This window comes from Lithobates pipiens, unplaced genomic scaffold, assembly GCF_037356315.1.
Source record: "Lithobates pipiens isolate NorthernLeopardFrog02 unplaced genomic scaffold, aLitPip1_a1.2 Scaffold_1, whole genome shotgun sequence".
Taxonomy (NCBI): Eukaryota; Metazoa; Chordata; class Amphibia; order Anura; family Ranidae; genus Lithobates; species Lithobates pipiens.
Window position 1 is genome coordinate 83,902,576 of NW_027507685.1, and position 16,582 is coordinate 83,919,157.

General features: G+C 48.5%; 1 protein-coding gene across 5 annotated transcripts in view; it reads right to left on the reverse strand.

Moving 5' to 3' along the window:
• SCAI (suppressor of cancer cell invasion) overlaps window positions 1-16,582 on the reverse strand; it is a 1,638,004-nt gene that overhangs the window by 58,841 nt on the left and 1,562,581 nt on the right. For all 5 annotated transcript variants that reach the window (XM_077463762.1, XM_077463684.1, XM_077463531.1 and 2 more), the window contains one exon: window positions 2,488-2,588. In XM_077463762.1, the coding sequence (XP_077319888.1) occupies window positions 2,488-2,588 (101 nt within the window). The remainder of the gene's footprint in view (window positions 1-2,487; window positions 2,589-16,582) is intronic.

A 16,582-nucleotide genomic window follows, 5' to 3' on the forward strand; every position in this document is an offset into this window, starting at 1 on the left:
GGCTTGAACTAGTGTACCATGGGCTCCCTCTATCGGCCCTCGGGCCTAGATGACATAAGAGCACCTGCGGCTTGCGCCCCCAGGTCACTCAGTGGCCACTTATTCCTTAAAAGTTAACTGCTCATATAACTTTTCTAGCTGTCTGAAAGCCATGTTTGTTTTGTTGTACCCCTGCGTGGGTGAATGGCTGTTATATGGATAGGCTTCCTTTTACAATAAAAATTGTTATGCCAGAAAGAACACACTGGTGAGTGTAGAAAACAAGATAAGGTCTGGTGTCACTGGTAACAGACCTCCATCCCTTTAATATGCAACAAAAAAAGAGAAATTCGCCCTGGGACTTTAGATGAGGTGGGCACCACTAAGCCAATAAAAGTAACAAGAGTACAGTATATGTTTTTATTCAGTAAAAATATTACAAGCATATTGTCAAAGAAAGCCACTTAGTACAAGGTACATAAAACTGGATTGAATAAAATTGGTAGTAGTAGTTGTACAATTGTGTATGAACAATCACATAACATACAAACATCAGGTGTACCCGACATTGCTTACTCTTGTTACTTTTATTGGCTTAGTGGTGCTCACCTCATCTAAAGTCCCAGGGCGAATTTCTCTTTTTTTGTTGCATATTATAGGGATGGAGGTGTGTTACCGGTGACACCAGACCTTATCTTGTTTTCTATATTGAATTCGGGTGGAAGACACCCATACAGCCCAAAACTGGTCTGCTGTCACCTTTGCCAGTACATGCATTATACGCCATTATAATGTACTGGTTAATACACCATTCAATATAAGGCTCATATCCCCACCCATTTGATGTGTTGCCTCTTGCTGTTGGCGGCTTTGTTTCTGCTTTGGGATCTGCAACGAGTACAAAGGGGGAATTCTTGTCCCCTGCTGCCCCCATCTGCTCTTTTGTGCGGGTGAGGCCACCTACACATCGGCGCCATGTGCATGCACCAGCCGCTCAATGTCTGCGATTTTGCGGCATTGTTACGGCTGCATGCATTTTACCATCTGGTTGACCTATAGGAGTGCTTGTGCACTTTCCTGTCATCCACACATGACGTTGGGGGCAGAGCTTCTTGAGCCCTTCCTGGATATAACTTGGAGGTTTAGCACTGCATGGATTCATTTGCAGCTTTTGCTTTCACTGAACACTCATGCTTGTAGATGCCCCTTATTGGAATCTACCACCGATGCAATTATACACCTATCTCACTCAGGTATACTCATTGGTTTTCCTCAAGTGCTCACCTGGAGCTTGTCTTTGACCAAATTGACTTTCCCCCATATTTGCACTTCATTTCTTTTTCAATGCTTTTTGCTCACCTTCTTTACTTCCACTCATGCCATTCTCTGGTGTTTCTCCACCACATTTCCCTATAGTCCTTTGTCCATGCCATTCATGGCTCTAGTCTTATATATTATATATAGAATTGTCCATGTTATTACTATATTATTATATTTTACCTATTACTTCAGATTTTCCAGGGCGAATTTCTCTCTTTTTTGGTTACACTGGTGAGTGTGTCCTCAACAGTGAAAACAAATTAAAACTGCTGTGCTTTGTAGGTCTCCCCCCCCTTGGTCCCATCTCCTCCTGGTTATTGCTCACAGATAGAACAAATAGCTAGAAGGGCAGACATAGCGTGACTCCTTTTATTAAAGACTTTTAAAAAAATTGGTTTACACGGTGGAAGAACTCTTATTTATTTCATTAAGTTTTTTTGAGTTTTTCCATTTTTTTTTTTCAATTGTAACTTACACAAGTTGATTTGACACTTATTATATATAGACTTTTGATGTTATATGTTTTTGCGAATGAGGATTTGGGTAGTGAGCAGCGCTGTGTATATTATCATTTCAGCAGGCCCCGGGCTGGGACAAAAAATAGACCTGGGCATTTTAGAATGAGCAGCCCATGACATATTTACCAGCCCCTTCCCCCCCCCAAGCAGCTGCAGGGGGGGTTGGAGAACATGGGGGGAGAGCCCTGGGTAGGGCCCCTGGGAGGGGGCGGAGAGCACCGGGGGGGGGGGCCTGAAGAGCACAGGTGGTGGGCTGGGGAGCAAGCAGGAGGGCCTGAAGAGCATGGAGCCAGAGAGCATGGGGGGACAGAGAGCACAAGGTGATCAGAGGAACGGCTGCATTTAGAAGAATCAGTCTCTCCATTTTCCTCCTGCAGCCTCTGAATGCCTGCAGTAGCGAGAGAAGGAGTCCACAAGGACATGCAGCCCGGGCCCAACGGACAAGTGCCGGTGTGCCCTATTGCCAGTCTGGGCCTTCATTTCAGTCTAAAAAATTAGTCCGAGTCTCAGGTCTGAACTCATGCTTACCCTACTGATAAATTATTCAGAATGCAGGCAATACAATATAAACAATGCAGACTCTTCTGTACCCAGCATCCACAAGAACGTTAGCTTTGCAGAAAACAATGTAATGCAATTGCCATATACAATAAATGTTCTAAAACCTTACCTTGAAACTTTTATGCATTCTAAGTGTTGCTGAACAAAATATAAATCTTGTAAGGAGTAAACGCAGAAATTCATCTCCAAAAAACTGTAGAAAAGCCTGATCTGTAAGGAAAGAAGGCACGTTGAAACTTAAAATGTCCCTATTAAACTTAAAATGATTTATCAATGTGGTTTTTTATCATGGGATTTAAAGTGACCCTGTTGTAAAAGCAACCTGTATTTTTTAAAACTCCTTGACACTGCAGACTCACAGCCACCACAGGTATTCAACACTTCTGGGTGTGTGAATACCTGCTCTTCCTGCAAACACTGCGATTTCTCTTTTGCTCTGTATGTCACTACAGGACGTATGACATGGCAAGATAAACCATAGCTTGTGGCAGGAGGAGCAGATAATCATATACAGTACCTGAAAAAGTAAAATACATGCAGCAGCTGAAGATCAGCAAACAATTGGAGTTTTAGCACACGATCCACCAGAATGGTAAGTACTATATTTTACTATCAACCCTGTAGTAATATGGTCACCCTAAAGTCCACATTATAGACTATGCTTCATGACAACCATATTTAGGGTATAACATGAAGCATCACCTCAAACACAATACCCAAAATCCAAACGCCACCCTTGCCTTACCTGAATCATGGGGTGGTTTTAGGGTGAATCTTCTTACAAGATATATTTTTTTTAAATTTCGTACAGCTTTGCGTGTGGCTCCACCTGAACAAGTCATTAAACAGGTCTAGGAGAATTCCTACATGTCTGACCACAGTGAGATATTTTGAAAGGCTTCATTGCAAAAATAAGTAAATTGGTCATTAGATGTTTCCCCATTCACAAATTTTTGCAAAAAAAGACAAAAGGCAGACTAAGAAGACTATCTCATCTTTGATGTTATCCGCAGTACCATGAGAAAAAGCAGCCACAAGGGCTTCATTGTTCCAAGTAACTTCTGCTAACAGAGTACGGAAATTCAATGGCGTAATCGGTAACAGTACTGTAACAGTACTGTACTGGATGCACATGCTTCTTGAATTCACACTTTTCTGCTTTAGCATACAAGTTATGACTTCACAGTGTGTTTAGTACTTTCTTGACATGGTCCCGTTGGAGTTCAAGTGAGGCTGAGAAGATCAAAATGTCATCCAGGTAAACTATCAGAAACAGGCTAAGGTACTCTCTGAAGATATTGTTCACGAGGTGTTGAAACGTTGCGGGGGGCATTACATAACCCAAAGGGCATAATGAGGTACTCAAAATGACCGAAGCGGGTTTGGAAAGCCATCTTCCATTTGATCCCCTCTCTAATGCAGACCAGGTTGTAGGCCCCTCTCAAGTCTAGCTTAGTGAACACTCGGGATGCTCGGAACCTCTGGAACAACTCTGGAATGAGGGGAAGAGGGTACCTGTTCTTGACAGTAATCTTGTTGAGCTCCCTGTAGTCAATACATGGCCGGAGGGAGTGGTCCTTCTTCCCAAAAAAAGAAAAGGCTTGCTCATGCTGGCGAGGAGGGGGGACAAATGAAACTCTTGGCCTGGTTCTCATCAATATATTGCCTGAGAGCTTCCAACTCAATCTCAAGTAATGGGAAGATGCGCCCAAAAGTAATCTCTGCTCCAGGAAGCAACTTGATGGGGCAGTGGTGGAGGCAGGGTATTGGCCTTCTTTTTGTCAAAGACGTCAAGGAAATCGTGGTAAGCTGAGGGAAGGAGCTGACCGGTATCTGTTGAAGGTTGAATGGTTAGGCATGTAGGGGGGGGGGGGGGGGTCGACTTGTATGGAAATGCCACAGTGTTGGCGACAGTAGCTTTGGACCAGTTGATTGATGGGTTGTGGGCCTGCAGCCAAGGTATCCCCAGGCTGACTGGGAAAATGAGAGATCTGAGAATATCAAAGCGGAGTAATTCCTGATGACCAGTGTCTGAAGTTGCAAGAATGGGGACAGTCTCTTGAGTAATAGGTCCTGAGCTAGGGAGTGCCCTCACAAGGTGTATATCCAGTCTTTTTTTCTTGAAAAGGAGAGAAATATGTAAGTTTTTTTTGCAAAGTTAATATCTAAGAAGCAGCTACATGCTCCTGAGTCAACGATTGCCCAAAATTTGACCTCCTTTGCAGCCACCTGCAAAGAGATAGCAAAAATTATGTGAGAAGACACAGTCCTAGATAGCTGGAGGTATGAGGGATATAGGTGCCTGGACCTACATGGCCGAATGGGACAGTTATGTAGGAAGTGGCCTGCAGCTTCACAATAGATGCATAGGCTGTTTAGGTGCCTATGTTCCCTTTCTTCCGGGCTCAAAGAGGGTCGGAGTAGACATATCTGCATAGGCTCTTCATTTGATGTATTGGAGGTTGGAGGAAGTTGGCCCAAAGTTCTGAGATTGTTTGGTGCGCCACTCCCGCAGACGCCTGTCCAACTGAATAGAAAGTTGAATGAGAGCCTCAGGTGTAGCAGGAGCCTCAGACCTGGCTAACTCATCTTTGAGTTTCGGTTAGGCCTAGGTGGAATGGAATCTTAGGGCCACATCATTCCAACCTGTATCAGCTGCCCACCTACAGAACTCTCTGACGTAGTATTCCGCTGTCTGCCTTGCAAAAGGGAATGAAAAGCTGATTCAGCAGTAGCAGTTTTCTGCTGGTCGTCATATAACACCGCCATGGCTTCAAAAAAAATGTGGTGACTGAGGTTACCACCTCATCCCTCTTTTCAAGAAGGTTGTGAGCCCAGGATTGTGGTTCATCAGATAAGGAGAGAGATGATGAACCCCACTCGGATGGTCTCAAGTGCAAAAGTCCTAGGTTGCAGGGCAAAGTAAAGTTTGCATGCATTCTTGAAAGCCCTGAACCTTCGTCTGTCCCCCGAGAAACGTTCTGGAATTGGGACTCTGGGTCCTGGGAGAGGCAGTAACACAGCAGGTGGAGCAACAGCATTTGAACTGGAGGGTGCTGTTGTAGAGGAAGAGCTTGTGGCTGGGTCGGGTTCAGCTGGAGCCATTGAAGTATTGAGGGTATGTAGACGTCCCTTGAGCTGGAAGTATCCATCTTGCAGGTTTTTGACAGCTTGTGTTAGGGCTGTCATCTGTTGACACAGCGCTTCCAGCATAGAAGCACCTCTCTCAGCCTCAGACATAATGGCTGACTGATACTATCACGTACCAGGTGCTGGAGGCCAATGGAGAGAGGGCTTCCCTTGGAGCTAAGTTCCAGACTCCCCTGAAGGTGAAACAGGAGGAGTCGGGTACCAAGTAGCACAGGTCGCCTGTGAATTTGCTTGCAGAAAGCCCAGGAATGCTGCTGATGAGATGAACAGAGTCTGCAGGCAGGTGGCGCCTGTGGGGTGAGACAGGTCTGTAAAGTCAATGAGATAATAGAGTAGTCAACACAATCCAAGATCAGAACCAGGTTTAAAGCAGAGCAGACATAGTCAGGTGGAAGCCGGATCAAACACGAGAAGCAGGCAGAGGGTATCCGTGAGACGAGCAGGGGTCAGGAACTGGAAACAGGTAGACAGGTCGGGAACAAGCTGTATCAGAAACTAGGAACACAGGTAACAAGCTGAGATCAGTCAGCAACTTCAAGCACTGATACACTTCCTTATAAAGGCCCATGTGATGTGCTGCTGGGGATGCTGGGTCCTAGAGCGCTTCTCCTGTTGTTGGTGCCTTGACAGATGCTGGGTCCTAAAGACCTCCTGCTGTAAGTGCCCTGACAGCAGAACAGGTGCTCACCTTGTTATTCTTTGCAAACTAAATAAAAACGATTGAACCAGAAAGTTAGCTCTTAACCACTTGCCAACTGCTGAACACACATATACGTTGGCACAGGCAGGCAAATGGGTGTACTTGTATGTCCCTTTGAATTTGCTGTCTATCGGTCGCATACCCACGGGTCCCGTGAACTTGATGTTCACCAGTGGCCCACGATTGCAGCAAGGAGAGGCAGAATGGGGAGATGCCTATGTAAACAAGGCATTTCCCTGTTCTGCCTAGCAACATGACAGGGATCTACTGCTTCCTGTCAGCGGGAGCAGTGATCTGTCATGTTGTTGTGAGCCCATCCCCCCACAGTTAGAATCACTCCCTAGGATATACTTAACCCCTCGATCGCCCCCTAGTGTTTAACCCCTTCCCCGCAAGTGTCATTTATACAGTAATCAGTAGCTATTTGTAGCTCTGATCGCTGTAAAAATTACAATGGTCCCAAAATAGTGTCAAAAGTGTCTGATGTATCCACCATAATGTTGCTGTCCTGATAAAAATCGCAGATCGCCGCCATTACTAGTAAAAAAAAATATATAATAAAAATGCCATAAATCACGCAAACCAATCGATATACACATATAGCGATTTTTTTTTTGTTTAACCAAAAATATGTAGAAGAATACATATCGGCCTAAACTGTGGAAAAAAATAATTTTTTATATATTTTTTGGGGATATTAATTATAGCAAAAAGTAAAACAATGATGCTTTTTTTTGTAAAATTGTCAATTTTTTTGGTTTATATCGCAAAAAATAAAAAACGCAGATGTGATCAAATACCACCAAATAAATAGGATTTTTGTACTCACCGTAAAATCCTTTTCTCTGTAATTCACCGACCAACACAGTTCCTCTCTGTAACAAAATAGGTTGTTAGCCCTATCACTGGAGATACTAGGCAAGTTGTAATACAACACTTCAGAACTTTTAGTTCCGCCCATGGGGCGGTCCCTAGGCTACAACCCCACAGCCTGCTCAGGCAGAACTCAGTACGTCAATAAGCAGTATAACATAAAGAGAAAAAGGAGGGGCGGGTGCTGTGTCGGTCAGTGAATTACAGAAAAAAGTATTTTACGGTGAATACAAAAATCCTATTTTCTCTTATATTCACTGACCGACACAGCTTAACTCTGTAACAAAATGGGACGTCCCCAAGCAGTGCCAAACGAGGGGTGGGAAAAACAGCATAAAACTTCATCCACCATGGCAAGTGGGAACTAGTGGAACTAAACCCACAAAAAAACAGCAGTGTGTGGAAAAAACATCACCACGTAACCGGGTATCCTCAACAGGAGTGATCCCCAAGACCGCAATAAATTGCTGAAATAATGCAACAGTGCATTAACACAACAGTACTGCGTTTTTATCGGAAAACCAGGAACACAATTTGCATAATTATTGCAAAACTACACGGCCGCCTGCAAAACTTTGCGGCCAAAACAGGCATCTACCCTATAGAACTTGGTAAACATATGGACAGACCACCAGCTCGCCACCTTACACACCTGAGCGACCGACGCTTGGTGTCGGAAGGCCCAAGACGTTCCGATTGGCCTTGTAGAGTGGACCGTGACCGGAAAGGGGGGCATCTGCCCCTTCAAGGCGTAGGCTTGTACTACAATCTGTCTGATCCACCTGGAAATGGTGGCTGACGAGACCGCCATACCCTTCTTTGGACCAGCCACTGAAACAAACAGCGAGTCTGACTTCCGAAAGGGAGCCGTGGCAGACAAATACACCTTCAGAGCCCTAAACACGTCGAGAGCTTAGGACACAACGATGGTAATTTAATGTCCTCATTGATATGAAAAGCCAAGACCACCTTCGGTAGAAGGACGGTTGCGGACGCAACACCACCTTATCCCCATGGATGACCAGATAAGGCGACTTGAAAGACAAGGCTGCCAATTCCGAAACCCTCCTGGCCAATGTGATGGCCACTAGAAAGACCACTTTCTGAGAAAGAGTCAACAGGGGAATCTCCCTGATGTTTTCAAATGGCGGTTTTTGAAGCGCTGACAACACCAGGTTCAAATCCCATGGCGGTAATGGTGGATGCACCGGAGGGACTACGTGTCGTACCCCCTGAACGAAGGTAATCACCAAGGAGTGCGATGCCGGGGATCATTGAAAAAAGACAGCCAAAGCTGAAAATTGGTGTGGAATTGGGCATAAGGTACTGCCTCGAAGGAGGCCACCATGAGTCCCAGTACTCGCATGCAAAAGCAGAGCGCTGACCACTTGCGGTACAACAGTAGTTTGACCACAGATCTGAGAGTGTGCAGTTTATCCCAAGGGAGAAAAACTCTCGCTTCCCTGGAGTCCAATAGCAAACCTAGGTACTTCAGACGCTGGGTGGGCACAATCACCGACTTCTTTAGGTTCAACAGCCACCCAAATTCTTGCAGGGTCTGCATGGTGATCGCCACATCCCCCTCTAATTCTGAGGCGGAAGATGCTCTCAGGAGGAGATCGTCCAAGTAGCCCACGATCGCGATCCCACGTTGATGCAGCAACGCCAATACTGGAGCCAGTACCTTGGCAAAGACTCGGGGGGGGGCTGATGCCAGGCTAAAGGGAAGAGCCACAAATTGGTAATGGGCTTCCCCAACTGCCAAACGGAGACATTTTTGATGCCGAATGCATATGGGTATGTGCAGGTACGCATCCTGGATGTCTAAGGATGCCAGGGAGTCCCCTTGATGGAGTGCAGCGACTACTGAGCAAACTGATTCCATTCTGAACCTCTGCACTTTTACAAAGTGATTGAGGGCTTTCAAGTCCAAGATCGGACGTACCCCTTCCTTCTTGGGAACCACAAACAGATTTGAGTAGAATCCCTGGAAGTGTTCCGATTCTGGAACTGGTACAATCACCCCCTGATTCAGCAAGTCCTTTACCGCCCCCTTAGGGCCTCCTGGCGAACCGGGGATACGGGTATGCTGGAGGGGAAGAATCTGTTTGGCGGCCAAGAGAGAAACTCTATCTTGTAGCCTGTGGAAATCAGATCGCAGACCCATTGGTCAGATAACCGGGAGGACCACCGGGCTGTAAACTCCCAAAGGCGACCCCCCACCCGAGACATGGGTGGGGGCAAACCTTCATGCGGTAGCACCTTTGTTCGCAGGCTTAGTAGTCTTGCAGTTCCAGGGACGCTTTTGACCATCCGTGGGCGTCCTGTCGGGCTGGGGACATTTTGTCGAAGCACCGGGCAGACGAAAAAGCCGCTTGTGAGTGGAAAAAGAGGGCCCTTGCCTACAGCGTGGCTCCTTAGCCTTCCTGGCCTATGGGAGTAGGGTACTCTTACCACCAGTGGCATTTTTAATAATGTCATCTAACGAGGCTCCAAAGAGCTGGTCGCCAAGGAAGGGAAGATCCGCCAGGGCTTTCTTGGATGCCTGGTCAACAGACCAGCATTTTAACCAAATCAGGCGCCTCAGCACCACAGCTAACACTGAAGCCCTGGATAGCAGAGGGAGAGTATCCAGGGCCACGTCATAAATGTACTTAAGGCCTTGCATTGGTTGGTCTGCTAGTTCCACGCAGACAGGGGAGGCCTGTTGCTCTCCCAATTCGCGGTGCAAAACTTTTGCCCACTCAGTCAGTGTCTGTGACACCAGTGCGGATGCCAGTACAGGTCGCACGGCTGACCCCACAACCATAAACAAGGAACGAGCCACTGCCTCGGCCTTCCTATCCATGGGATCCTTGAATGCAGGAGAGTCCCCTCAACAGGGATCGTGGTTACTTTATTTAACCTGGATACTGGGGGGGTCCACGACTGGAGGAGCTGACCATTTCTTGAGAAAGCTTTCATCAAAGGGGTAACGCACCGCCATGTATTTGGGGACCTAAAAGGTCCATTGCAGGCGACCCCATTCCTTGTAAATTAACTTATCAAAATAAGTCAGACACGGGAACACCTTAGGTGAACGTGCTGGCTTGCGGGACCCAAAAGGGACTGGTACATCAGCAGAGGAATCCGCTGGCTCCTGAATCTTCAGGGTATCACGTACAGCTGTGATAAGTGCTCCAAATAGCGCTTTATCGCTTACGGACGCAGACGGGGACTCATCCTCACTGTCTGAACGGTCCTGGTCAGCGTCATCTGACAAGACAGAGCTCTCTCCAGAGGACGGGGGGGGGGCGCTTTTTAGCACCTTTCTTCCCATGTACCGCCTCTATCTTGGCAACGAACGAATTGAGAACCGCCGTAAGGGTGTCCATAGGGACCTCGCAGTACGCAGGTAACCCGGTTGCAATTGCCTGGATTTCGGGGGAAGAAACACCAGTTTCTGAAGCCATGCTGACCCTACCCTGTCTGCAACCCAAAGGGGACTTAGGACAGTGACAGTCCCACCCCCCTGCTGCCGCTGGCTGAGGGGCTCTAACCCGCTGGACTCACCACACTGGGCTGTTCCGCGCTGTATTACCGCAATGCCTGAAGATCCCCAGTGCTCCCAGATACAAAGATAGCAGAAAACTGTGTCGGTGGCTGGCCGCACGATCGGTGGGCGATCAAACACACATGTTCAGAACACAGGATAACCTTCCCAGCACCCTGTGATGACCAAACAGGAAATAGGGGGTGCAGGGGCAGCTGCTAGAGCACAAAAACGTGGTCCGGCTACAAGAAAATGGCCGCCGGTGTTGTTAATATGGAATGACCAGGAAAATGGCCGACTGAAGCCAGAAGCCAGTCTGACATTTGCCCATACTTAAAATGGCCACCAACAGCGCTATGAGGGACTAGAGAGAACATGTGGCAGGCACAGCGCTGCACCAACACAGGGGCATGACTACACAGGCATCCAGCTGGACTAAGCTTTAGGACCCAGGCACCCAGCACAGCTAAAACCCCCAAGTGAGAGCCCAGACACACACACACCGCTCAGCACATGTACAGCCCCCCCCCCCCCCCCGTGAGGGGGGTAAAAAGAGGGAGTTAGGGACCAGGGAGAGAAGAGAGGGGGGCGAGGGGGGGCCCCGAATCGACCTCCCAGGGAATGCCCAGCTGCTCCACCCTGCCAGGCAGGGAGAGCTGTACTTACCAATCCTGAAGCTGGGAGACATTCCACGGTAGTCAGCTCCTGATCAGTACAGGGAAGACTACTGGCCTCGGCATACTGTGACGCAGACATCAGTAGCCCGGTCATATGTACGCCCCAGAGCATAAAGCTCACCGACCAACTCTGAAACTGAGGTATGTCGTGGCCTGCCGAGCCTTAGCTGCGACCAGCACATGCTCGCTGGCCGGACTGGGGAGACTACAAGGATAAGTGAACCAGCCTGTCACCCAGCCGGCTGTTGATAGAAGATCACAGGATCATTCATCTTGAGCAAAAAGCCAAGCTTCTGCATCAAAAAACCTAGGACCTATGGGCCTGCAGGGTTCCTAGGTCTTATCTCCTCACTAGGCAAGAAAAAACTGAGTCCTGTCTGAGCAGGCTGTGGGGTTGTAGCCTAGGGACCACCCCATGGGCGGAAATAAAAAAGTTTTAAAGTGTTGTATTACAACTTGCCTAGTATCTCCAGTGATAGGGCTAACAACCCATTTTGTTACAGAGAGGAGCTGTGTCAGTTGGTGAATATAAGAGAAAAAGCTCTATTTGTGGGGAAAAAAAGGACAATTTTGTTTGGGTACAAAGTCACACGACCTAGCAATTGTCAGTTAAAGTGACACAGTACAGAATCTCAAAAAATGCTCTGGTCAGGAAGGGGGTAAATCCTTCCGGGGCTGAAGTGGTTAAGAGACTGAAAAGATGACCCTGTTTTTGATGTGGTGTAAGTGTCTTATGGTTCTTATTGTAATGACACGTGTAAATGTTTCTGTCCTTTCTGTTATGAAGGCTGTTTTCCTGCTATGTGTACTTTGCTGAAGAGCAAAATAAACTATAAATGAAAAAAGAGACAGAAAAGATCTCAAAGTTCGAAAAAGTTGATCAGGAGAGTAAATTCCTATGATGACCCCCTTGCACCAACAAAGTGGCATCCATCCACCCAGATTCCCAAGAACACAGGGGGAATTGACTTCCCTAACTCCAAGGCCTTATTTTTGAGCCACCACGATGGACAGCCTGGTCCCTGGAGACAACAAGATTGGTTTGTCCACAGACAGAAGGGAACATCAGCCCCTGTGAATGGCAGGACTCTAGAAAAACCACTGACAACATCAAAAGGTTCACAATCCATCTGAACCCCTGTAATGGCCGAATACTTAGAGCAGTGTTTCTCAACCTTTTTACCTGGGAGGAACCCCTGGCAAAAAGTTTAACATCTAGAGGAACCCCTGAAATAATGCTCACATCTACAGCTCACAGAACATTGATATGATCAGGGAGCTGTTAACAACAAATATTTGTAGAAATAGCGTTAAATAAAATAATAAATATTAAAAAGTACCTATTTAATGTGAAACTCATGCTTTCTTTTGCCGCAGAGCTGATCCATTCAGAGCACATTACAGGGGACATTACATGGGACATGGGACATGAGAGGGGACATTACATGGGGCAGAGCACATTGCATGAGACAGGGCACGTTACATGGGGCAGGGCATGTTACATGGGGCAGAGCACGTTACATGGGGCAGAGCACATGGCACATTACAAGGGACAGGGCACATTACATGGGGCAGGGCACATTACACGGGGCAGGGCACATTACATGGGACAGGGCACATGACAGGGGACATTACATGGGGTGGGGGACATGACATGGGACATTACTAATGAGGCAGACTAATGGGTACATTGTGGGGGGTTGGGGGGGACACAGATGAGCACAGTACCGGTGGCTTTCTTCTGGATTCAGAGCACATTTAATTTCTCCTCCAGTGGCGCGCTGTTCCCCCTCGGCCCCTCCTCCTCCTATCCTGTCCACCCCAGATGATGTCACTTACTTGGGAAGGACAAGAAGGGAGGAGGGGCCTGCAAGGAACAGCGCGCTCCAGCCAATAGGATGCCAGCCACTTCCATGCCTATCTCTGCCTGTGTGATCGTCCTGTCAGCTGCTTGACTGACAGTCAGATCGCCGCGGAACCCCGGATGAGAACCACTGACTTAGAGGTTTGACTTTAAAAACAGAGCAGAGATCAGGTTAGAAAACTCAAGGTTGTAGTTCTGTGGCGGGTATTGAAAATGCAAGACATGCAGGAATCCACCAAGGTCAACAGACCATCATGCCAAGGAGGTTTTGTTTGCAACTTTTGAGTGCTAGCCATGCAGAAGTTAAAGGCAGCTGAAATGAAAGGAATGACGATTTTTATTTTTAGCAGAAACAAATGACGAGGACTATGAACTATGCTCCTGGGGGACAGGAGTGCTTCTGCAGCCAATAGAATCTTCTGTCATAGCGTGTCAGTCTAAGGGGACATTGGCCTTTGAAGGCCATGCAGATTAAATGCTTCTTGCAGGAAAGCTCTGCAGCCCAACAATTTAAGCAATGCACACTGCACATATCTACCAAGAGGCTACTGTGGGAAAATTAGTTGGGAAGCTTTAACAGACCATTACAGTTTAAGCTGAAGTTTAAAGCTGCATAAATCTGTTATACATGCTCCTGAAAAGTCAATGGAAGCAGCAGTAAAAGCAATTTTAGGGGATTGGCAGAGGCGGAACTTTTGGGGTCACAGCAGTGGAGAGGGGAGGGGCCTCTGACCTGGGCATGTATTGGCTTTACTCTTCAGTGAGTCAGCTCTACTTCTACACTCTTGCCAATACATGCCCAGGTCAGAGGCCCCTCCCCTCTCCACTGTATACAGTCAGGAAGAGAACTACAAGCCCCAGGGAGATCCCGTGGCCCATGGACACAATAAAGCTGCCGTTCGCCGCCTCCACTTCACCCCAGGTGGAGTGTCCAGACATGTGCTGGGGGTTGGAAGTGCACAGCAGAGACCAGCCAGGTACAGGGGAACCTCTGGAAGGGGGGTGGCTGTCTGGGGACCCTGATGTAAGAGGGGGGCCCTCTGGAGACCCTGATATGAGGGGGAGGCTCTGTGGGGACCCTGATGTAAGGGGGAGGCTCTGTGGGGACCTAGATGTAAGGGTGAGACTCTCTGGGCACCCTGATGTAAGGGGGATCTCTGGGGACCCTGATGTGTGTAGGGGGGCTCTCTTGGGACCCTGATGTAAGGTGGGAATCTCTGGGGACCCTGATGTAAGGGTGGGGATCTCTGGGGACCCTGATGTAGGGGGGGGCTCTCTGGGGACCCTGATGTAAGGGAGGCTCACTCGGGAGCCTGATGCAAGGGGGAGGCTCTCTGGGGACCCTGATGTAAGGGGGAGACTCTCTGGAGACCCTGATGTAAGGGGAGGCTCTCTGGGGACCCTGATGTAAAGGGGAGCCTCTCTGGGGACCCTGATGTAAGGAAGGGGCTCTTTGAGGAGCCTGATGTAAGAAAGGGGCTCTCTGGGGACCCTGATGTAAAGGGGGGACTCTCTAGGGACCCTGATTTATGGAAGGGGCCATCTGGGTCTGGGGACCATGATGTAAAGGGGGGCTCTCTGGGGACCCTGATGTAAAGGGGATTCTCTGGGCACCCTGATGTATGGAGGGGCTCTCTGGGGACCATGATGTATGGAGGGGCTCTCTGGGGACCATGATGTATGGAGGGGCTCTCTGGGGACCATGATGTATGGAGGGGCTCTCTGGGGACCATGATGTATGGAGGGGCTCTCTGGGGACCATGATGTATGGAGGGGCTCTCTGGGGACCATGATGTATGGAGGGGCTCTCTGGGGACCCTGATGTAAAGGGGGGCTCTCTGGGGACCCTGATGTAAAGGGGGGCTCTCTGGGGACCCTGATGTAAAGGGGGGGTTCTCTGGGGACCTTGATGTATGGAGGGGCTCTCTGAGGACCATGATGTATGGAGGGGCTCTCTGAGGACCATGATGTATGGAGGGGCTCTCTGGGGACCATGATGTATGGAGGGGCTCTCTGGGGACCATGATGTATGGAGAGGCTCTCTGGGGACCATGATGTATGGAGGGGCTCTCTGGGGACCCTGATGTAAGGAGGGGCTCTCTGGGGACCCTTATGTAAGGAGGGGCTCTCTGGGGACCCTGATGTAAGGAGGGGCTCTCTGGGGACCCTGATGTAAGGAGGGGCTCTCTGGGGACCCTGATGTAAGGAAGGGCTCTCTGGGGACCCTGATGTATGGAAGGGCTCTCTGGGGACCCTGATGTATGGAAGGGCTCTCTGGGGACCCTGATGTATGGAAGGGCTCTCTGGGGACCCTGCTGTAAGGAGGGGCTCTCTGGGGACCCTGCTGTAAGGAGGGGCTCTCTGGGGACCCTGCTGTAAGGAGGGGCTCTCTGGGGACCCTGCTGTAAGGAGGGGCTCTCTGGGGACCCTGATGTATGGAGGGGCTCTCTGGGGACCCTGATTTAAAGGAGAGCTTTCTGGGGATCCGCACTCAGATATGTAACAATATTTGATATACATGTGTATGCCTGCTAAAGCGTATGGCTGTCTTTACTTCACTGTTGTGGGCTCTAGCCTGAGATCTTTTGTAGACCTAGCAATGCCCCTGGTGGGGGCCCTTCATGGTTTCTTGCACCGGGGCCCTGAAGATTCTAGGTACGCCTCTGGGGATTGGATTGTAAGGCCGGATCAGCAACAGAGAAGATAGCTCTGAAGAGGGCCTCCAGCCATTTATTGCTTGGCTCCCTAAATTTATTTGGGGGCGCAATCTTGGTACAGAAATAGCTGGAAGAGTAGGTACAAAGGAAACACCTTTGCAGCCTTGAGAGTCCTGTAAGATTCAAGGCCAAAAAGCAACATTAGTAAAAACGATTGCCCCATCCTCGAGCTTCAAAATAGAGTGCACTGCACAGGGGCGGACTGACAACTCATGGGGCCCCCGGGCAATAGAAGATTATGGGGCCCCCAGGCTTACAGGTGGCCGCCATGCCAGGAGTAAGTAACATACAAAACAACAAGTACAGTCAGGATGAACGCCACGCTCACATCAGCCCTACCTTACACCATAGTCCTAACATTCTCCCTATATATCACAGTCCACAGAGTCCTAACTTATGGCAGAGCCCCTCCAGTGTGTCACCTTCTATCAGTGTCCCCTTACACACACCTTTGCACCTTAATTTAAAGGCCTTTAAATTAGAAAAAAAAATCCACTGTTCCATCTCTGAACTGTGCAAGTGAGTCTTAGCCCTTGTACACACAGTCGGAGATTCCGACAACCAAATCCGTTGGATTTTGTCCATCGGATCTTGTCCGAAACTGTTGCATACACACGGTCGGACAAATTTGTCAAAAAATCTGATCTTTCAGAACGTGATGACGTAATTTTGTTACGATGGGACTACGTTC